This window comes from Rhinoderma darwinii, chromosome 13 (assembly GCF_050947455.1).
Source record: "Rhinoderma darwinii isolate aRhiDar2 chromosome 13, aRhiDar2.hap1, whole genome shotgun sequence".
Taxonomy (NCBI): Eukaryota; Metazoa; Chordata; class Amphibia; order Anura; family Rhinodermatidae; genus Rhinoderma; species Rhinoderma darwinii.
In genome coordinates, this window is record NC_134699.1 from 15,384,934 (window position 1) to 15,407,527 (window position 22,594).

Sequence of the window (22,594 nt, forward strand, 5' to 3'; positions counted from 1 at the left end):
TGGAAGTGCGAAAACCCTTCAGTCGCATGTGAACATTTTCATAACAGTTTATACGTTTGTTTTTTTGTTGTTTTTTTTAATCTGGCATCCAATAATCCTTAAATGAAGTGCTTGTTTTTATCACAAAACAGCAATATGTCGGGTTTAATGATACCAGAAGCAGAAGATTTAGCAGAAATTTAATAATTATTAAATTCCTTGGATTAAAAATCCAAGTTATAGTAGAATATTTTATTTTAGACCGCATTTCTGAAGACTCTCTACCCTTACAAATGAGTTTCATATTCAATTTTATGAATGTCTGATAATCCATAATATTTGATAATCAGGTAATATTAATGGTGGAGTTTCTGTACATGATTTTGGTGTCAGGTGTAGGATTGGTAGTTTCGCCAGGTAAATTAATGATAGTGTTGACCGTTTTCAGAATCGGTCTCTATATTATAGAGAATTTTATATTTACAGCCCAGCAAGCAGAAAAGGAAATTCTCATCATTCTTTAAAAGTCTTGTCATCGAGCTGGACAAAGACCTTTACGGACCAGATAATCACTTGGTGGAGGTGAGTGAAATATTGAACATTAGTTCACATTGCCGTATTCAATGAATTCCTATGGACATCCAATCCGTTGTTGCAAAAAATTTTACATTTCTATGTGCAGCCCTAGTGTAAAACATACAAATGTTATATTTATACCGAGCACATACATAAAAGCGATGCAACATAGTGGAGCAAGACAAATCTAAACACAATGTAAATCGGAGTCATGCCCATATGAGCTTACAATCTATCATTTTCAAATGATGCATTATAAGTTCCTCTGCCTTGAAAAGCATATCAGAGCAGTATGTCTATCACTGAATCTAACTTCATTTCCGTAATAGGACTCTTATCCTAGGTATTAATTGTACCCCCCAATTTTACATATATATTAAAAAAAACATATGTGGCAGGACTTTATGAGCTGTAGTATTGTAGTATTTAATTCTATATACACCTTTACAACCAATTTTTCTAAAAAATGAAGCAACTTTGCAAACAGTCTTGATCTCCCACCATTTTGTGTCTACAACTACTATACAAAGCTATGCGTCTCCATGGTAACAGACTAAAAAGAAACTCTGTGTAGTCTGATCCCACAGTCATACTTTGTATCATCAATCTCCTACTTGTTGCTTACCTACCAAACAAAGAGTAGAGGACAAATGAATACCCCCTGTTGTCTTTTCATGGTAAAACGTAGTAGTATAAAAAGTAATAGCAATAAAAATAGGTATAAGATGCATTTTTAATGTCTAACTTACCTCGCACAGTGGCACAGGATGGCCACCACACAGGAGACAGATGGGTTCCAGGTGAAGCGCCCAGGAGATGTGAATGTCAAGTGCACTCTACTTCTTATGCTGGATCATCAGGTAAGAAAGAAAGGTTAACCAGATCCGCATGGAGTAGTTTACTGTTATAGTTTTTGAAGCTTAAATATGAAAAGTACCAGACAGTACTACATTTGGTGTGGTTGGAATTAGTACACAGGCTTGCACTCCTAAATATCTCCGAAATCAAATATGTATTGTGTTGGGCTCAATTGTATTGGTAGTGCATGTTGGACAGTGCGACGTGTAGGTCAGCTATTGCTGTTTATGGGGCATGTCATTTAAATATACTTGTTTCCTATTTATTTCCCTCCAGCCTCCCCAGTATAAGTTGGACACTCGCCTGGCTCGCTTGCTGGGTGTTCACACTCAGACCCGTGCCAACATCATGCAGGCTCTGTGGCTGTACATTAAGAATAACAAGCTGCAAGACAGTCATGAGAAGGAATACATCAACTGCAACCGCTACTTCAGGCAGGTATGAAAGTCGTCACACACTGATCAGCGAGAAGCTAAAGTCTACTCCATCTTTCACCACTGCAAAGGCGTACATCCAGGAAGCTACTTATCATTGACAAGTCCACGTGGATGTATACGGCTACAATGCCATCTCCCTCACAATACCTATAGACTTAGTAACCATTCTCTACTAATCTCCACCTGTTGTCTCTTCTACTGCTTCCATTTTCTTATGGTGGTTTCACACACAATGTTTTTCTTTTTGTTCAGTTTTTTATTAATCCAATGCCAGGAATGGATTCAAAAGTAACGGGACATATAACGGAAGGACTTATACTTATCCCTCCTGCTGGATCCGCTTCTGTTTTCGGCTAAAAATAACAAAACTGCAGTGGCGTGTATCCAAAGCTTACACTTATTTCGGTTCCTACAGATCTTTAACTGTATCCGAATGAGATTCTCAGACATTCCCATGAAGCTGGCAAGTCTACTACAGCACCCAGACCCCATAATAATTAACCACTCCATTAGGTAAGTGCAGAAAATCATTTGTTTCCATGGTAAATGGGAGTTCTCTTAGAAATAAACTTGTGTATTAGGTTATTATATTTTACACACACTTTTTGTTAGTGTGGATCCAAATGATCAGAAGAAGACGGCCTGTTATGACATTGAGGTTGAAGTAGATGATCCCCTAAAGTCCCAAATGAGTAACTTTCTTGCATCCACTACAAACCAACAGGAGATTGCCAACCTGGATGCCAAGGTTAGACTCACCAATCTAGGCCAAGATCCATAAAAGACAACGTGTTCTTTTCCTTCTCTTAAAAGTTTGACTTTGAAATGTATTTTTTTTAAACTTTTATCCCTTTCAGATTCATGAGACAATCGAATCCATCAACCAGCTGAAGACACAGAGAGATTTCATGTTAAGCTTCAGCAATGATCCACAGGAATTTATCCAGGACTGGCTGAAATCCCAAAGCAGAGACCTCAAGGTAATGCAACAATCTGTTCACTTACTTTGGTTGTCTTTATACTTGTATGAATTAGGTTTTTATTCTGTGGGAATTTTTAGACATTAAGGGGTAAACTAATAATTTTTTACATTTTTTTTTGTTTTATTCATTCTTTTAGATTATGACAGATATGATGGGAAATCCAGAGGAGGAAAGATGCACAGAATTTTACCAGCAACCATGGGCTCAAGAAGCAGTGGGGAGACACATCTATTTCAAGGTCTGGTTCTCGTATTAAAAGATCCCATTCTGATCTACTCACCCCCTTGTCATATCGCCTGCAACTGTTAAGGAATGTTAATATATAAGTCCTTCTCAATGAATTAGAATATCATCAAAAAGTTATTTTATTTCAGGAATTCAATTAAAAAAGTGAAACTCATATTCTATAGATTCATTACACACAGAGTGATCTATTTCTAGCATTGTTTTCTTTTAATGTTGATGATTATGGGAACAGTTAATGAAAACCCAAAATTTAGTGTCTCAGAAAATGAGAATATTATATAAGCCCAATTTCAAAAATTATTTTTAATACCGAAATGTTGGCCTACTGAAAAGTATGTCCAGTATCTGCCCTCAATATTTGGTCGGGGCTCCTTCTGCATGAATTACTGCATAAATGCGGTGTGGCATGGAGGCGATCAGCCTGTGGCACTGCTGAGGTGTTATGGAAGCCTGGGTTGCTTTGATAGCGGCCTTCAGCTCGTCTGCATTGTTGGATCTGTTATCTCTCATGGGGTTTAGGGCAGGCGAGTTTGCTGGCCAATTAAGAGCAGTGATACTGTGGTTAATAAACCAGCTGTTGGTACTTTTGGCAGTGTGGGCAGGTGCCAAGTCCTGCTGGAAAATGAAATCAGCATCTCCATAAAGCTTGTCAGCAGAGGGAAGCATGAAGTGCTCGAAAGTTTCCTGGTAGACGCTGCGCTGACTCTGGACTTGATATAACATGGTGGACCAACACCAGCAGATGACATGGCCCCCAAACCATCACTGATTGTTGAAACTTCACATTGGACCCCAAGCAACTTGGATTGATGCCTCTCCACTCTTCCTCCAGACTCTGGGACCGAGATTTCCAAATGAAATGCAACATTTACTTTCCTCTGAAAACAGGACTTTGGACACTGAGCAGCAGTGTTGGTCAACTGTGTTATATCAAGCTATAATCATCAACATTAAAATGCTGGAAATAGATCACTCTGTGTGTAATGAATCTATATAATATGAGTTTCACTTTTTGAGTTGAATTACTGAAATAAATTAACTTTTTGATGAGAGAGCGAGAGAGAGATTGATTTCACACATTTCATCGCTAGATACAGCTGCAATGGGTTCAGGATACAAAGCAGCTGTATCTCAAAAAGTAAAAATCATAGCACCACAAAACAATGCAGGCTCAAGTTTGCTAGATACATTGAATGGGCCATACACTTTACATAGCTGTCATTTTATCTCCTCATTCAGCCAAACGTTCAGGTTTATTACAATAGGGAGAGATTTATCACCCACAGAAACAAAGGCTCGGACAAGTAGAATCTGGCATACACATTAGATCAGAGGTTCAGCTAGTTTTTACGTGCGTGTACGAGCAAACATTTGGTTGCCAGTATCTTTCCCATTAACATGGCTTGGCTGAGTGTGCGTGTTATTGCAGTAGCTGCCTGACACCTCTCGTGACGCTTATCTGCCAGATTAAAATGCAAATTATACATTTGCCTTTTTCTGTTTTAGGTCCAGCAACGAAGACAGGAACTTGAGCAGGTTCTGGGGATTCGTCTCACCTAAACATGTTCCAGAACAACTTTTCTTTACATTCCATGTGCCTTACTATTAATGTTCTATACCTGTTATTCTATGTTATGTACCCAGTCTCCTTGCCAGTTCTCAGGTACGATAGGGATTTGCTTCCTTTCTTATTTTTATAAACGCTCTGCCTTAGACACTCAGCAATGAGAAGCATAAAATGATATACAACAGCTTTTGACCGAGATCGGGCCGTGAAAAACGGTGTGCGTGTCAGCCGGATTTCCTGGCCCGACCACGGTACGGGTGAACAGGACTCCTGGCATCACAGACATTTATGATGCTAGGAGTCTCTGCCTCCCCACGGAACTGCTGTTCAGTACTGAACAAATGCTATAGTACAGCAGTTCCAGGGGGAGTCAGAGACTCCTAGCATCATAAATGTCTGTGGTGCCAGGAGTCCTGTTCACCTGTACCGTGGTCGGGTCGGGCAATCCAGCCGACAGACGGACCCTTTTTCACGGCCCAATCTCAGTCGTGTGCAAGAGCGGTTCGTCTCATCTGATGGGTAAATTTCTGTTTCCACACAGTGAGTAATTTTAAACCGGTTGGTTAGCTTATTATTTTCTAAGGCAGCATAAATATTCATTTGCAACTAAAGCTACAATATAGTTAAACATCTGCCTCCTTGGAATATCACATGGAATGACATAATTATTCATATATAGTATACATAATATATAGTTCATAGATGCTATGCAACACTCAAAACAGGAATAAATGACACGTAAAAAAAATAAAAAAATCCTCAGGAAGAAAAATGTTAGGCCCAAAAGTTTTAGTGCTGCCGACATGCATGGTCACAATTGCAGTCTTTTCTTGGAGATTATGCTGCTGCAAAGAAAACAAAACACAGTAAAAGGGTAACTAAACTTTAAAAAATACTTTTGACATGTGAGGTTATGGTCACACGCAAAACGAAAACCGGCTGTAGAATACGGAGCTGTTTTCAAGGGAAAACAGCCTCTGATTTTCAGCATCAAATGTTTTTTTTGCGGCCGTTTTTGGAGCTGTTTTTCCATTGACACAATGAAAAACGGACCCAAAAACGGCTCAAGAAGTAACGCACCGTTTTTTCAAACAGCCGCGGAAAAAAAACGCCCCGTCGGAACGAAATGCCGTTTTTTCCATTGAAATCAATGGGCAGATGTTTAGAGGCGTTCAGCGTCCGTTTTTTCAGAACTCAGACATTTATGATGGTAGGCGTCTCTGCCTCCCCACGGAACTGCTGTTCTGTTCAATATAATTGTGTTCAATATAATTGTGTTCAGTATGAAGCAGCAGTTCCGTGGGGAGGCAGAGACGCCTACCATCATAAATGTCTGTGATGCCAGGAGTCCTGTTCACCTGTACCGTGGTCAGGCCGGGAAATCCAGCAGAAACTTGGACCGTTTTTCACGGCCCGAACTCTGTTGTGTGCAAGAGGCGTAAGAGGGGAAAAAAAAAAAAAATGGCAACCACAAAAAGATTTTTTTTTTCAAAAAAATTAGCTGTCATCTGTTGGTTAGACCAAAATAAAGAACTTAACCCTCTTTGTAGCCTTAGCAAGTTTATGAAGGCATTGCATGCTGACAGGAGTAGATCTACAAATAGATGGTCACGGCTGGAGTGCTAAACATAAGTGACTATTTACATAGTGCCACAAAATACTTGTCCTTTCAAGAAAAGCTCAGGAATAACCCAGCGGAAATGAGCAGGAGTTCAGTGTAAGGGATCATGCACATGGCCGTGCCCCTAATCACCGTCCGCGATAACAGTCACAGCCAGCCGTATTTTCAGCCCGCGCTCCCATACAAAAGTGTCCGGGCGGTACACTTCTACAGCCCGGACACCTTCCGGAAAATATACGGGACGGTGTCCGTGGTCAATAGAAGTGAATGGGTCCGTAATCGCGGACGATTTTTACGATCACGTGCATGGGGCCTATGATAGGTGTTTCCTTATTCCAGCTGGATGACAAAAAGCAGCATTTCAATTCAATCACAGTTTAATAATAATTCTGCATTTATGTTTATTAGTTCAAGCAAAAGCACTATAATCTGATGGGGGGGGGGGGATGCTGGTTAGAAGGTTTGGGATTTTATTTTTTGTAGTGTTTAAGGATATTGTGACTGTTTTTCCTTTCTACAGGTGCCGGTCAGTTTTATAAACCTTATATGCAAATTGCTATTAATACATAAGATCTTTGCACTACTATTTCCAGAAAATCACCAGCAGTCACGTGTCCAAGAACATGGTCTTTTTCTGCTGGTGCTTCGTATAATTTCTAGTGTATAAAAAAACAAAAACACTTAAATCCCACATTCAGCATAAAGGAGGATGAATGGGGTGGATGCTGTGATGTACATGCAACTTGGAGCCATATAGTTATTTTCTCAGGGCATGTCCTATGGATGAATGCAGATGATAATTATTCTTCCGGTTCAAATAGGAACCTACCAAACCTTGTGAATGTTTATTCAGGAAAACGTTTTGGGGATTTAAATAGGATGTGATATAGGAACAAGATATCTGCAATGGCTTGAATGTATTTTAGGATAGGCCACAAAATATTGAGCGTCTGCACTCGCAGCTGTGATCACTCACCCCCCTGCTAATAAGCCTTATTATGGGGTGCAGCGGTATGGTGAAAGCCACACGTGCTGAAGTTATATGGAAAAAAACATTTGGCTTTTAAAAAGGCCTTGTTCACACAATGTTTGTAGCAGTTTCTTAGGTAGTCCAAGGGAGACTATAAAACCTTCCTTTATTCTTCCACACCAGTCACGTCTCTCGGCTTTGGCTCCTAAGGGTATGTTCACACGCTGCAGATATGTTGCAGACTGTTCTATACATCTGAAAAGGGTTTATAAAATCTATGCCCACGTTGCAGAAATGACCCCTCTCCGATGTGTGGAATAGATTACAGTCCCAGAAACGTGTGCAACAATTCTGCAGCGTGTGAACATCAACCACTGTGTGGAACTTTTCCTGTTGCAGATTTGGGTCGAAAAGCAGATTTCCCCCGATTTTTTGCAAAGGGTAAAATCGGCTGTGAAAATCTGCGACAGAGTTCACATGCTGTGGGTTAGAAAGTCTGCAGCATGCTCTCAATACCACGTCGATTTTTGCCACTACATTTGGATGGGGTTATTAAAAGTAGAAAATAAAAACTACTTTCCCCAATAGTAACGCAGCATTATTTCCAGTGATGGAAGTGTTGGCCCTTCAGGATCAATTAAAACTGGTGAAGAATACTTCTGAGGTACAGCAGATAGTTATTTGGTCTTTAGGCCAGGGCTACACCTAGACTTTTTGTAGTATTACATAATGGATTTTAACTATTGAGTGACCGCTGCAGTCCAAGATTGCATGCAACTCCGTATACTCATTTGGACTCTAGCTGTAGCTCGATAGTTAAAATCAATAATGTAGTACTAAAGAGAGTCTCGGGGTAGCCCTGGCCTTAGTCGGTGTTTATGGCAATAAAGGTTATTACTCCATTAGTGATAAGAGCCTGACATCTAAGGACTAGCTGCATTCTCAAGCTTTGGCCCTCAAAGTCTCCGCTCTCCCTATGGGGGAGATTGGCACATGTGAAAATGGCTGCAGTAATGTTTCTCATGATCTTATAGTGATGTGTAGTTTACAGCGCTGTGGGGACAGGGTCTGAATGGTTTTCATTACTTAATAGTTCTTTGTTTGCAAAATTGTTGAATGGTTAAGAAACAACAATAAAAGCTTTTTTTAACTTGTTCTGTTCTTTATTAAAAACAGATCACAGAGATTCAGTTTCAGTAATATTACAAAAACAAATCCAGATCTAGCTCGCTAGTAATTGAAAATACATCTCACAATTCCAACTTGCTGCTTCAGTCCCCCCATGTGATTACTTTACACCGCCAAAACTCATAAGGGGTTTACATGCATGTGAAGGTGACCGAGATCCGAAATCCATGTTGTCCTGTGATAGTTTTTTTTCTCCTTTGGATACAGCCCCCTTGCTGGTTACGGTGGTGACAATAACAGCTCAGTTGTCAAATTAGAAGAGTTTGCCCTGGGGTGCCAGGACTACACAGGGGAGGCTGGAGGATGATAAACAATAGCAGCAGCTGTACAGAACACATAATAGGGCTGAGAATAGCTTGCGGTGGGAAGATTTTACTGCTTATTCATTTCCATAATTTCTTTATAGACATGTTCTTCTCACTGTCTTTCTGCATCACCTGGAAAATGGTAGCAACGTGTTAATGCCCATTTCAGTGTATGGAAATTATGCATACATTTGTTAAAGACAACTCACGAAATTTAAATGCAACAAGTTTTGATTATATTCTTGTTCAAGGGCCAGTATTATAGTAATTGTATGTACGGTGTAGCAAGGATATTCCAGCTTGAAAACTAGGCAAACATATGAATGGTCTTGAAAAGGCGGCCACTTTTCTGAACCAGGAAAATAAATCCCCTCTTAAAAAGATCAAAAAATGTGTCCTCCGTCCTGTCACATTTTAGCAAGGTCTTTGTGGTCTAAGGGCTCTTTTACAAGGGCCAATGATCAGGCAAACGAGCGTTCATATGAACACTTGTTCCCGATCATTGCCCTGTGTAAACAGGGCAACGGTCAGCCGATGAAGGAGCAAACGCTCGTTCATCGTCTGATCGTATCGTTTACACAGACAGAAAAATTATCGTTGCAGGCAGCACATCTCCCTGGGCAAACAGGGCAACGTGCTGCCGACATGTTAGAAATATATGGGGACGAACAATCATAGGAATGATCACTTGTCCCCGTACATAAGCAATCATTGCTCCTTTATGAAAGGAGCAAACGAGCGCTGATCAACGAGCTGCCTTGTTGATCGCGTTGTTTTTACGGCCCAAAACCTTAACCGAACGGGGTTATCCCATGAATCAATTTATTAGGACGGCAGAACATGCATTTTAACTTGACATCCTTGACATTAACTTGATTCCTACAACTGGGGACCTTGGAGCAAGAACAAGGGAGGCGAAACGTCTTGCGAGCACCCATGAACAACTTGAGAGCCACATGCTGCAGCCGGTCTGGGTCTTCTCCCCTGCTCCTAACTAGCCACTTTTAGTAGGTATTTACCATAATGGATTTTACAATCTGACACAATTTAGCCCAATCTAGTATTCATTTACAGCCCCTTTAAGCCAAAACTTGACATAGATCTTGGGCAAATGGGATCATGAAATATGGAGTCCCAGCAAACCAATTCAACTTGCAGTTCTACAACAGCCACTGGAGATTAAGAACAGAAGTGTTTTGTCGAAATGTTCAGATAGCTGCTCCGATATTATAACCCCTTAATGACCACATATGATTGCAGCTACACTGAAGACTAGATTTTTTCAGTAAGAGCCATTATATTAAAAAGTCTGCTTAGACAGAGGGCCAGAGAATACATCAGAAACACAGGATAGCAGAAGCCACAATCTTACCTTTGCTACTGCCATTTCAAAGTCTTCTTGCGTGACATGTACCCTTCTTTCACGCAGAGCGTACATACCGGCTTCCGTACACACACCCTGTAATCAGAAGAAAGCGGGAGATGCGCAGATTACGTAATGTAAGAACGTAATAATTACATCGAATTTTGATGCGAATAGGGAACTGTGCTGATGCTTTTTATATAAAAAAATCTATCAGTAATCTAGCAAAGTAAACCATTTTAAAACAAAAACTATACCATGGAAGTATGTGATAAACACCACTTAAACAGTCTGCGGATAAGGTCTGGGGGCTGTGGGTACGGCCTAAAAAAAAGGTACTGATCCCCTTGGCAAAAACTGAGCCAGTAGGGTCTTTAGGGCAATGATTCCTGGGAAAGATTCTGCAGAATAGCTTGGGGGACTGAATAAATCCATTGATTAGATCTGGTGATTCAACATGACTTATTAATACGAATATCAACACTGTACCGGTTATAATGGTCAATGGCTTCACATGGAAGCAGCTAATGAGTCACAGAAAATGTGCTCTTCTAGAAATTGGAGGTCATCACAGATTCTGCGGAACTCACCACATTACACAGGCTTGGAAAGAAAATCAAAAGGCAGGAAAAACAGCTCCGAAGATTACTGGCATACATTTCCATTAGAAATACTGCCAAAATGTGGTCATGGTGCAGGATTTTGGGAATGGGTGTTAAATGCAGATTTCACAATCGTCTCCACATCTGTTTTCCAGTGATGTGTATTTTGGGACTGTGGGCGGTGACGAGCACTATAGGGCCGCCTTACAAACATCATCTGCTTCCTATTAAATCTGTCATCTGCAAGGACCCGGGTGCTGGGCCAATAACAGACACGTCTCCAGCCGCAGTTGCAGGATTGAACGGTCCTTCTCCAAATGATATACAAGATTCTTACCTTCACCTCGGCTCCTGACGCTCCGGGCATCAGCTCAGCAATTTTACGCAGATTGATACCACGTGTCAGGTTCATCTTTCGGGAATGGATTTTGAGAATGTCCAAACGGGCCTGTGTGAGGAATAAAAAGATTCAACAGGTACCTGTTGCTTATCCAATTCAGGAAAAAAATGATGGAGTCCAAAAATTTTGCAGGAATTTGTACGGCCATGGTGAATATAGCGGATGTACTAAATCTACCCATATTGAAAAAAATAAATATAGTGCTAAAAGTAAAAGCAGGGACTTCAGCCTGAGGCAGAGCTGATCAGCCCTTTGATAGCAGCGCCAATTGTGAGTGTATCCAGAAGCAGAATCGCTTCTACAAATACAATTTGAAGAAAATACAGAAAAAGTTTAAAGAACAGACTGATTTTATCGTGAACAGGAAAATAAACAGGACAGAATCTATAAACCACAAAGTGCAGATAATTACCTCTTCATTAGGAGGGGGGAACTCAATCTTCCTGTCAATACGGCCGGGACGCAGCAAAGCAGAATCCAATATATCAATTCTGTTGGTTGCCATGATGACCTGGGTAAGAAGAACCGGCGTGCAAAAATCGATTAGTCCAATATGAGAACATACTCTATGCCACATGTAGCAAAACTACATCCATCTTTCCGAGGTACAGGAGGGAAAAAGCAAAACCAACATCACTAATGAGTAGACGGGATATACACCTGACATTTCATAGGGTTTATTCACACAGATCTGTAAGGGTTTTTTTTTATAGCTTTTTCTGCTGTCCCATGAGGAACTCTCATTTTTGCATTACATTAACAGCTCTAACATGGAGACTTAATACAGCCACTTACCTAAAGCCTTAGTTACTAGCAGCATTATGTCATTTGTCGGTGATCAAAAGCATATTTTTTTTTCTACCGAGAGACAGGATATGCCATATATGACTGTTAGGGGTCCCACCTCTGGGACCCCCACCTATAGGGAGAATAAAGGTCCCCAGACTCCAATTATTTGCAACCACTTCTCCATTCGATCTCCACCTGTATAGGGGTCAGGGGACCCCCCCGATTTCCATGGATGATAACATTTAGTTTTACGCCTGAAAAAAAACGGCTCCAATACGTCTGCAAACATCTGTCCATTGATTTCAATGGGTTTTACGATGTTCTGTTCAGACGAGGTGTATTTTTACGCATCGCTGTCAAAAGACGGTGCGTAAAAAGACGCCCGCCTCAAAGTGCATGTCACTTCTTGGAATGTAATTGGAGTCGTTTTTCATTGACTCCATTGAAAAACAGCTCCAATTACGTCCATAATGGACGCTGCGAAAAACACGTGCACTTGTCAAAACGTCTGAAATTCAGGAGCCGATCTCACCTGAAAACCGCTCTGTAATTTCAGACGTTTTTTGTTAAGACGTGTGAACATACCCCAGAATTAGGGTATGTGGCCCCTATTTTAAAGGAACAGTGTCATCACAAATAATTTTTTTATATGTTAAAGATGTTAGTGCTTTAATAAAAACGTTTATTTTCATTTGTGTGTTTGTGTTTTACTGTTTCTTATTTTTACACTTTTTCTTCCCTATGGGGGCTGCCATTTTTTGTTCCATTTCTGTGTGTGTCGATTAACGACACACACAGACATGGAATACGGCAGCCACAGTCCCATAGGGACTGTGAACGGCTCCCGTCCCATTGACTGCCGTGTACGGCGTCTGTGTGGGAACTGCGCATGCGCCGCTCCCACACAGTCCTATTCGAAATTGGCGCCGTCCGGCGCCATTTTCCTGTGGACCGGAAGTCGCGGCCGGACAGTAATATTACTACTTCCGGTCGCGGCTTCCGGACTTGTGCACATGGAACAGCGGCAGCAAAGGGAGCAGACGGGCCGGAGGGAGCCGCGGCGGCAGGAGCAGGTAAGAGATTTCAATGTATGTTAGTGTGTGTTTACTACTGTATGTAAACCTACTACACTGTGGGTTACCTCAAAAAATGGCGACACACAGTGTAGGAGGTTAAACCTTTCAAACCCCTCGTTTATCCCGGAACTAGCCAGGATAAAGGAGGGGGGGATGCTGAGAGCTCACTAGAGCGAGGGCTTTTAACCCAATGTTGCAATGCTGCAATTTTGGGAATAGCTCCATCTAGTGACCAAAAATGGGTAGTATTATAAATTAGAAATAATTTATAATATTACATGGACTCGTGCAAAAAAATAAAAAAAATTTGAACAATGTTTAATCACCCACACACTAAATGTTTAATTTTTAAAAAAAAAACATGTTTTTCTGGCAACACATTCCCTTTAAATGATCGAAAAAAACCAATTTTTTTTGAGCTATAACAAAAATGCTCCTACAAAACAGCAAAATTTTATACTAGGGATATATTAAAGTGTACCTCCACTTCTGATCTCCCGCTCGACCCATCAGTCATGGAGAGACCCTCCTCCACGCTGTGCGGAACAAGTGACGCGGCAGCCGCATAACATCCTGGAGAGTATGATACACCGGTCTAAGTCAAATAAATTAGAGCTCGATACTCGCAGGTGAGGTATGGTTGCCATGGCAACTGTACAGCCCAGCGTGCAGGAGCATCTCTCCATGCCAAATGTCTGGTTGGGTGGGAGATTACAAGAGAAGGTATACTTTAAAGAATTGTTTTATATGCAATTCCCTGATATAAGTGTAGGTACGCATCAAATCCTGATCATTCAAAGCCAAGATTTCTTAGTACTAGATCAAGGGAAGACTAGTGAAAAGAAAATCGGACGACTACAGACAATGTACCGGGACGTGTCATACCTTAATGTTCTTCGTGGCCTCAAAGCCATCCAGCTGGTTTAGCAACTCAAGCATGGTACGCTGCACTTCACTGTCTCCACCAGAACCCCCCTCCAAACGTGAAGATCCAATAGAATCAATCTCATCCATGAAGATAATGGAAGGAGCATGTTCTCGAGCCATGACGAAGAGTTCTCGCACCATGCGAGCACCTGGTAATGTACAACAGGTTTAGGATACGTTACCCTACCCATAAAATTTCAAAGAGGTAAATACTTTTAAGTAACAATCATACGACTAAGGGCCGTTGGTATAGATCCCAAACTTGACACTCCTCTATGTTTAATAGTACCCAAAGATGAGAATTTCGAACCTGCCCTCTCCCATTATTACATTGCATTCAACAGCTTTAACATGATTCAGTGAAAGAACCGTATTTTTAGATCCAGGAAAGGAGTAGATCCTGTAAAGCGTCATCAGGAAAACCTTTCCTAAAGCTTTCTTTTTAGCGAAAATGTTTTCCGGACTACACGAGAGGATCCGATCCAATTTTGCAGGCCCATCTAAATGCAGCCTTAATAGACTAAGAACACTGGACACATCACATCCGTATTTTATTAAAGGAATCCTTATTTTTAGCTAGGAAAACCATAGCTATACATTGAACGGCAGATAACCCCCCATTAATACTTACATGGAAAACACTTAATTATGAACAGTTAGTGTATCAACATCGGGGCTGCCCTGATAAATTTCATAAGATTTGGGGACCATGGTTAGCCATTTCGGATACCTCTAATGAGGACGCCTTACCTATACTTAGACCTTAATTCTCAGGTATATTAATGACCCGGTTATATAATCTCTTATGCTAGAAAATGTGACATAGGTGTTCGGTTCTGTTACATTGTTTCTACATTTATCTTTTACACTGGATGTGTTATCCTAGGTTATTACCCTCGGTTTAAGTGGTTAGACAAATGTTTGTATGATTTTGATACCACTGTTAATTTCCTTGTAGCTTCGGATACGGATATTTACCATGTATTGTAATCACATCTAATTGCTATGAATACTTTGTCTGTAAACTGTTTATTAAAACGAAACTAAATGCAGCCTTAGGCCAGTTTCTCACACATAATATGGGAGTATTTCATAGTCTGTATTACGGTCACAAACCCCAGAATAACAGCTGGTCTAATGCCCCGAACGATCACAAGGACAGTTTCAGCACCCATTTGACACTTATGTGAAACTGGCCTCACTCTATCCATTGAAGTTGTAGGGGAATACTCCGACAGTCAACCTACAAGCTTTATTTCAGAAGACAGTGATACTCACCCTCCCCAATAAACTTTTGAACAAGTTCTGATCCAGACACACGGATAAATGTGCAGTCTGTATGATGTGCAACGGCACGAGCCAGTAGTGTCTTTCCAGTGCCTGGTGGTCCATAAAGAAGCACTCCCTGCAAGAGAGATAGTTAAAAAAATTATTTAAAAAAAATAAGAATTTGGTGAGATACTGGTAAATATGCAAGAAAGTCAAGACCTATCAAAAGTTGCTCAGAAAATATATGTAATCAAGCCGGGCCTCGTGAGTATTGATCATTATTGGCCTCCTGTTTCTTAAAGATCCTACTAATGACAAAGCCTTCTCTAGAAGAAGCAGCAACGTGCTTATCGCTGCCGTCCCAGCTGGCAGAATCCCAGGCGATCAACTTATCACAGCGACCATGTAATATACAGCTGGGCTGAGTCCTCCAGAGCGAGAGTCGCTCTTATTTAGCAGCTCCCCACTTAGGATAATAGAGTGGGGTCCTGAGCATTGGTCGCCCCCACTATGATGTCCATGTAACTCACATGGGCATATTGACAGGGGTGGTCTTGATGGGACAACCCCTTTAGTCATCTTTCTTACATAAATAATCTCAAACCTTAGGTTGTGCAATCCCCAGTGCCTCAAACAGCTCAGGGTGTTTGACTGGCAGCTCGATGACTTCTTTTATCTCTTTGATCTGCTTGTCCAATCCTCCAATCATCTCATATGTGGAGTCTGGCACCTTCTCCACCATCATCAGCGACACTAGTGGGTCCACCTTGTTGGGCAGGATTTTGTGCAGGGTGTAACTGTCATTCCTTAAAGCCACTCTACAGTTTGGAGTCACCTGAAAGAGTTTGGGGTCAGAAATGAATACCTTACAGAACACGTGTTAAAGAATCAAAACATCCAATTTTCTGGAACGAATACTCACATCATTTATATCAATGTTTTTGTCGACGTCTACAACAAACTTCCCCTCGGGATGGACCTAGAAGATGACAGGTCAGTTAGTTATAAGTCTTTCGCTACGAGGTCCATGGTGTACGGTTTATTCACTCACCTTGACTAACACCTTTTTCTTGTCCATGGCTCGCACCACTTCTCCAACATAGGATCCCTGCTCCTGAAGTAACTGCAGCTCCTCGCGCAGAAGACGTACTGGAATAAAAAGCAGATGCCAAGATTTATACACTATACATCAGCTCGATCGATCATAAATAGAGATATAAAACACTCTGAAAGTTCCTGACAAAACCTGTGATTTAAATATGTAAATACATGATAGAATCCTGCTGCCGTCAGCAATGGCTGTTCTGTTTAAAGCTGGTCCTCTCTTATGAGATCCGCAACTAATTATTTTCCAGATTACTGTATTAAGGGGGGTGGGAGCACTTGCAGTCGGCTTTAAAAGGACCCCAGCAGCGGTTACAGGTTCCTGGGAAAGCCTGCTGGAAAATACGCATAGATCCCCCATCGGTTGGCACAACATGGATAACATTTTGGAATGGGCTCCCTCACTTCAGGCAAAAGTAAAATATTCCACTTTTGTGGGGAGTGTCACCTTAAGGTTCCGAATAGTGGCAGTACCCGTGCAATCTCGGTGAAGTCAATGTACATTATCATGGTGTGCAAAGCATGTTTTTAAACTTTATAAAACTGTATGGCTCAGTCTTACTAGGTCTCTGTACACACTTGGGGGAGTTCTTTTTAATCCGGCTTCCGTTTTAATCTATCCAGTTAAAAATAAAAAAAAGAGTGAAAACCGTCAGGGCTTGTCCACACGTAGCGGAATTGCTGCGTATATTCCGTCCGCAATCCCGGACGGAAAATACGGGATACAGTAAAAGGAAAGTGGCTGAGATTTAACAAGTCTCATCCACACGCTGCGTAAAATCTCCGACCAGAATTCGACCTGCAGTGCGTATTATTGGTACTGCAGAATGTAAATTCCTGCTGCAGGAAGTGGACTGAATTGCTGCGTGTTTCGGAGGAGAGATCACCATCTCCCAACATTAAGGAAAACGCAACAAAATCTGCACCATTTTCTGCAGTAAAACACGCAGGAAACGGTGCGGTTCTTCCGCAACGGAAATCCTACCAGTTTCTGCGGAATTGCTGCAGCAATTCTGTTACATGTGGACAAGCCCGAAGGAGTCAAAACATTGATCAAAAGCAGCTAAAGATGGATCATAAGAAAGAAGTCACATATGGCATATTTGCCTCGTAATTTCCCCAGTACTTTTACTTTTACAATGTTATCCCCAAAAAACAATAAAAAAAAAGATTCTGCAACGCAAAAAATTTAGAAATCCGAGTTGCAGAAAAGGTTTCCCATAGGATTAAATTGCATAAATACAAGGCAAATATCGTACGTGTGACTGCACCGCAATGGAACCATCAAATCAGTCGTGGATCCTGTAAAAACAGAAGCCGTGACGCCGCTGTGAATAGAACCGAACATCTATTTTTTTCTCTTTACCTTTCGCATTGAGCTCATTTCTTTGGGCTTGAAGACGTCTCAAATTCTGGCTTTTTTCATTGACAACCAACTAGTAAAGAAAACAGTTATATTAACTGCGGGGGCGTCCGTGTCACGAGGTGCGATAACAGTCAGCTCGCAGATACAACTACTTGTTTAACAATAATGCTTCTGTATACCGTATATCTGCAGTCATCTAGTACAATCAAACCGTTTTCGGTGTATTCACATCAGCGCTAGTTTCCGATGAGGGGTTCTGTCTGAGGTTTCCGTCGGGTTAACCCCTCAGCGGAAGGTCAAACGGAAACCTCAGCTTCCGTTTCCCTCACCAATGAAGTCAATGGTGAGGGAAACGGAAGCAGAGGTTTCCGTTTGACTTTCCGCTGAGGGGTTAACCCGATGGAAACCTCCGACGGAAGGCATCAGCAGAAACTAGCGCTGATGTGAACAGGCCCTTATACTCACGAAACAACATATAAGCATCGACATAAAAGCATGTGTAACGTCTACAAGCTATAACAATCAGTTTATAAATGCATTACTAGTTGTGGGGACGCAGCAATGTTAGGGTTTCTTACCTGCAGATCCTCGATTTTTGACAAATAATACTGCCGCAAGCCGGTGCCGCCACGAGACTCATCCATATCCATCTGTGGATCAGGAAAATAAAATTGTCTTTATTATTTTTTTTACTACAAATCTGATCGCACAGTTAAGTCCCTGTTCACATCACATTTGGTCTTTCCGTTCCATCAGAGGAACAGTTAGAAAAACGTAAACTAGTGTTTCCGTTTGCAACGCCATTGATTGCTATGGTATTTTTTTTCTTCGTTCAGATGGTTTCAGTTGGCGTCCGTTCCGCTAGGTTTCCGTTTTCTCCCGATGGGAACAATAGCGTAAGTGTACTGCGCTATTCCCGTCTGGAAAACTGAAACCTAGCAGAATGGACGCCAACTGAAATCATCTTCTGACCCATCATGGAGAACGTCAGTGTGTGTCTACGAGTAAAGACGATCATCAATCGCTAGAGTAAAGGATCTGATATTCTACCGGGCATTGTGCTCCCTTGTAATAATTGTATCTCTGGGCTACGTGAACTGCTTTCCCTGTCTATGAGACTGTTACATAATAGAGGGGAAAAGAAGAGAACCACGGCTCATTTTAAGCGATCGGTGGAGGTCTTGGCTCGCTGACCCCCCCCCCCAATGTAAGAAGTTGATGAAAGGTAAACCTTCACTTTAAGGATCAATTTTTATAGGTTGTGCAGCGTGGCCATCATGTATCCGGCCTCACAGAGTTCAGATCCTCAATAGATACCCATCTCAAGGATGTAGTAGTGCGCACGCTCGACCACTGCTCTATTCATTTCTATGGGGCTGACTAAGTTAGCTCTCTGCAGCCACATAGAAATAAATGGAGAAGTGATGGAGCATGCGCACGACCACTCCATTCCCACAGGGCCCCCAGGAAAGGGAAGGTAAGCCCGTTCTCGTGATCGGTGGGGGCCCCAGCGATCAGATCCCCACCTATCAGGATAGGTGATAAATATGGATTACGGCAAAACCCCTTTAACGTGCCCAGGACGGAGCCGGTATAAAGTGTATGCTTATAAACACGGGGCATTACAGATCGCGTGCTGATCCAGAGTTTTAGCCTGTATTATACTCCAGAGCTGCATTAATAATTCTGTGAGCTACTGAGCTGAAATCTGGCAGCTTTCCTTTTAATGTCCCAGTGTCTCCACAGCTCTTGAAATTTGTAAACCGGAAGGAGTCTTTACAACCAGTATAGTAATCGGACGTATAGGAAAATCTCTGCTAATCTGTTAATGTGCCGGACAACATGATTGCTGACTGTTTCCAATGACAACCAGCAGAACTATGAATGCAGCTTTGAACTACAACACCAACTCAGGATCAAAGAATGTAATAAAGTTAGAATTTCTTGTTTGGAAGAAAAAGGCTTAAAAAAAAGATTAGGCTCCATTCAGACTGGCGTCACAGCTCCATGATAGATCGATCTTGTAATAAGTGCCATTGATTTGATTTTCAGCTATTTTCTTTAGGCTTCGTTCACATTTGCGTTCGTAGCCGGTGTCTCGCATTTTGCTGAAAACCCTGGACAGAATAGTGCAGCACGCAGGGCTATTTTGTCAGGGAACATGGCGGAAACTCAACAAAACCCATTAAAGTTAATGGGTTCCGTCGGTGTCGGTCATGTGACGAACCAATTTCATTATTCTGTTGCTAGGACAAAATCGAAACCGGAAAGCAGGACCCGGGGTGATGAGATCATTCCCTGATGAGACAACCACTTTAACTATAATATAAGCTGTTAAATGGGGTACAGTGGTGGACATACCCTTTAAATCAGCAGATATGTAACAAGTGGCAAAACATAACGTTCGGACAGCTGATATGAAGAACTACAAGTCCCAGTAGGCTCGGAGAATTAGTGTCGGGGTAAGCTACAGGCTGCTCAGTATATACAGGCACCAACACCCACAATGCAGGAGCCGTACCCGGCCAGGGCAGAGTACACAGCCTTCCATTATGTGACCGGCGGGATGTATTACACGCCGCCATTGTTCTATACACTGTAACGAAAGACACCTACAGCACACTACACACGTAAATCCGGTACCTGCTCTGCTCCGTCCCCCGCCATCTTGTATTCACCCGGCGGAGCCATTCTCTGCCTCACCGTGACTCAGGACCGGAAGCGGCGCAGACGTAGTTACGTACGACCGGACTTCCTGTTCTTACCATAGAGTTGTTTGTATTTTTTTGAGGTCTGCAAGAACGTCCTTTGATTTCATATAAAGCTCCACAGCGCCACCTACTGTACTAGAAGGTAATGACTGTAAAGTGAAATTGTATCTGAAGTACTGCAAAGTCACGACGATGTTACCATTTTCAAAACGGGATTGGATTCCAGCAGAGGGAGAAGGAAAATATTTAGTCCACGTGGCTTTGTACATTTTGGCCCAATATGATCCATGTTTGCCCACAATATGGTTCGGCACTGCAGGAGACATGTGTTGTATGGGGTGCCTCAAACTGCAGTTCTGTATCTCGGGAGTTTCTTCAGGTTTTTGGATAGGACACGTTCACACAGCCGATTCAAACGTGCATATGGCTGAGAATCCGCGCCAGAAATTCTAAGCTGACCCTCCATTTTCTGCAGCGGTTTTGCCGTTTAAACAGCCCTATTCAATGGGGCTCATCTGTATGCGGCTGCCCAACGCTGTTTTAGTGCGGAATACGTGCAGAAACCGTATCAAGAAGTAACGTCACTTCTCTTTTTTCAGCGAAGCGGTTTTTAATTCTGCTTGGGACGCGTTTTGTACCCGGTCGGTTTTCATGCTTTTGGTGCAGAATGTGCACGGTTTTGTCGCCGAAATAAGTGTTAAAATCCGCCGCTTGAATATAGGCTTAGAGATACAGTATCTGATGCCGCTTGCTGCAGAGATTTCTATGAAGACTACATAAAAAAAAAACTTGCATATACCGCTGTAAGAAAACATGGCGGCAGGCATCCCTCCATTGAAATGCATTAACCGTATCTGTTTTACCGATCCCGAATGCGAACGTGTGCAGGAGGCCTTACTATGGGAAACATTTTCTTTTTCATCCTGCAGAGCTGTAATCCTGTACAAGTTACACATTGGTGTAAACATTTCCAAGGAAGTTGACAATATTTTGTTGAATTTGTGACTAATCCGCTATTCAGCTTCTACACATCACTGCCATCACTGTCCACTACATAACTGTTGGCTGGTCAACATTTACCTCGGTTTACTTTCTCATAAAGATTAATGCTATTGCCATAGGGCAGTATTGATCAGTGGCACCCAGACACCTCTACAACGCTTATCTCCAGGAAAACAACGTGTCAGGCATGAGAAAAGCCAACACGCCTGATCTTTGCGTTCCTTAACCGCAGATGTCTGAGGACAGTCAGGCCGCCCCATACATTAGATGCAGACACCACTGGAATAAAGGAGGTTCATCAACAATTACATGTGAATCGCTTTACCTATGTAACTAATCAATGATCAGGGTATATTCACACAGTGCCGGGACATGGGGCCAACGTCACCAGCGCTTGTCCATCAGATGGCAGTGGAGGAGGTGCGGAAGTGTCTCTGACTTCCAAAGAAGCTTTCCATGGCGAAGTCTGAGGCTGGGTTCACACGAGCACCTTAACGTCCGTAATGGACGGACGTATTTCGGGCGGAAGTCCCGGACCGAACTCAGTGCAGGGATCCGGGCTCCTAGCATCATAGTTATGTACGATGCTAGGAGTCCCTGCCTCTCCGTGGAACTACTGTCCCATACTGAAAACATGATTTCAGTACAGGACAGTTGTCCTGCAGAGAGGCAGGGACTCCTAGCATCGTACATAATTATGATGCTAGCAGCCCGGCTCCCTGCACTGAGTTCGGTCCGGGACTTCCGCCCGAAATACGTCCGTCCATTACGGACGTTAATGTGCTCGTGTGAACCCAGCCTGAGACGGCGGCCATCCTTGAGAGCAGAAAACGGGGGATCAGAACGCAGAAAATGAGGCCAGATCATTCATCCGCAGTGCAGCAGTTCAATGTATAGCCACATTTTTATTTATTTTTTTAGAATGGAGGGTCCTTTTTTATTTTGTAAGTCAGCAGAAACTTTTTAAAAATGCATTAAATCTAAATGATATGTAATGTACATCTGCTGCGCAGTTACTTCTCTGTTATCGTCATTTTAGACTGGAGAATTACTGACTGTAGTATTTTCAAAGTAAAAAAAAATTCCTGCCTCTAGGATCACTACATTATCTGACATATCAAGTTCTGAGAACCTCAGAAACATTAAAGGGTTTCCCATCAGAAACATTTATGACATATCCACAGGATATGTCATCAACGTCCGATAGATACGGGTCCCACCTCTGGGACCCGTACCTATCTCTATAACGGGGTCC

General features: G+C 42.1%; 2 protein-coding genes across 3 annotated transcripts in view; one reads left to right on the top strand and one right to left on the bottom strand.

The window, feature by feature from the left end:
* The window catches only part of SMARCD2 (SWI/SNF related BAF chromatin remodeling complex subunit D2), a 29,492-nt gene extending 24,572 nt beyond the window's left edge, over positions 1-4,920 (top strand). For both annotated transcript variants that reach the window (XM_075846994.1, XM_075846995.1), the window contains exons 6-13: positions 466-561; positions 1,314-1,415; positions 1,690-1,851; positions 2,266-2,363; positions 2,463-2,598; positions 2,708-2,830; positions 2,970-3,071; positions 4,586-4,920. In XM_075846994.1, the coding sequence (XP_075703109.1) occupies positions 466-561; positions 1,314-1,415; positions 1,690-1,851; positions 2,266-2,363; positions 2,463-2,598; positions 2,708-2,830; positions 2,970-3,071; positions 4,586-4,639 (873 nt within the window). In that variant the 3' untranslated portion in view covers positions 4,640-4,920. The remainder of the gene's footprint in view (positions 1-465; positions 562-1,313; positions 1,416-1,689; positions 1,852-2,265; positions 2,364-2,462; positions 2,599-2,707; positions 2,831-2,969; positions 3,072-4,585) is intronic.
* A 3,458-nt stretch (positions 4,921-8,378) lies between these two features.
* Positions 8,379-20,378, bottom strand: PSMC5 (proteasome 26S subunit, ATPase 5). The gene is made up of 12 exons (XM_075846054.1): positions 20,270-20,378; positions 18,205-18,276; positions 17,627-17,696; positions 16,208-16,305; positions 16,079-16,135; positions 15,761-15,991; positions 15,166-15,292; positions 13,846-14,036; positions 11,508-11,606; positions 11,033-11,143; positions 10,103-10,189; positions 8,379-8,862 (listed from the first exon to the last, which is right to left on the bottom strand). The coding sequence occupies exons 1-12, from the start codon at positions 20,315-20,317 to the stop codon at positions 8,809-8,811; spliced, it is 1,245 nt and encodes a 414-aa protein (XP_075702169.1). The 5' UTR covers positions 20,318-20,378; the 3' UTR covers positions 8,379-8,808.
* Between the last annotated feature and the right edge of the window lie 2,216 nt (positions 20,379-22,594).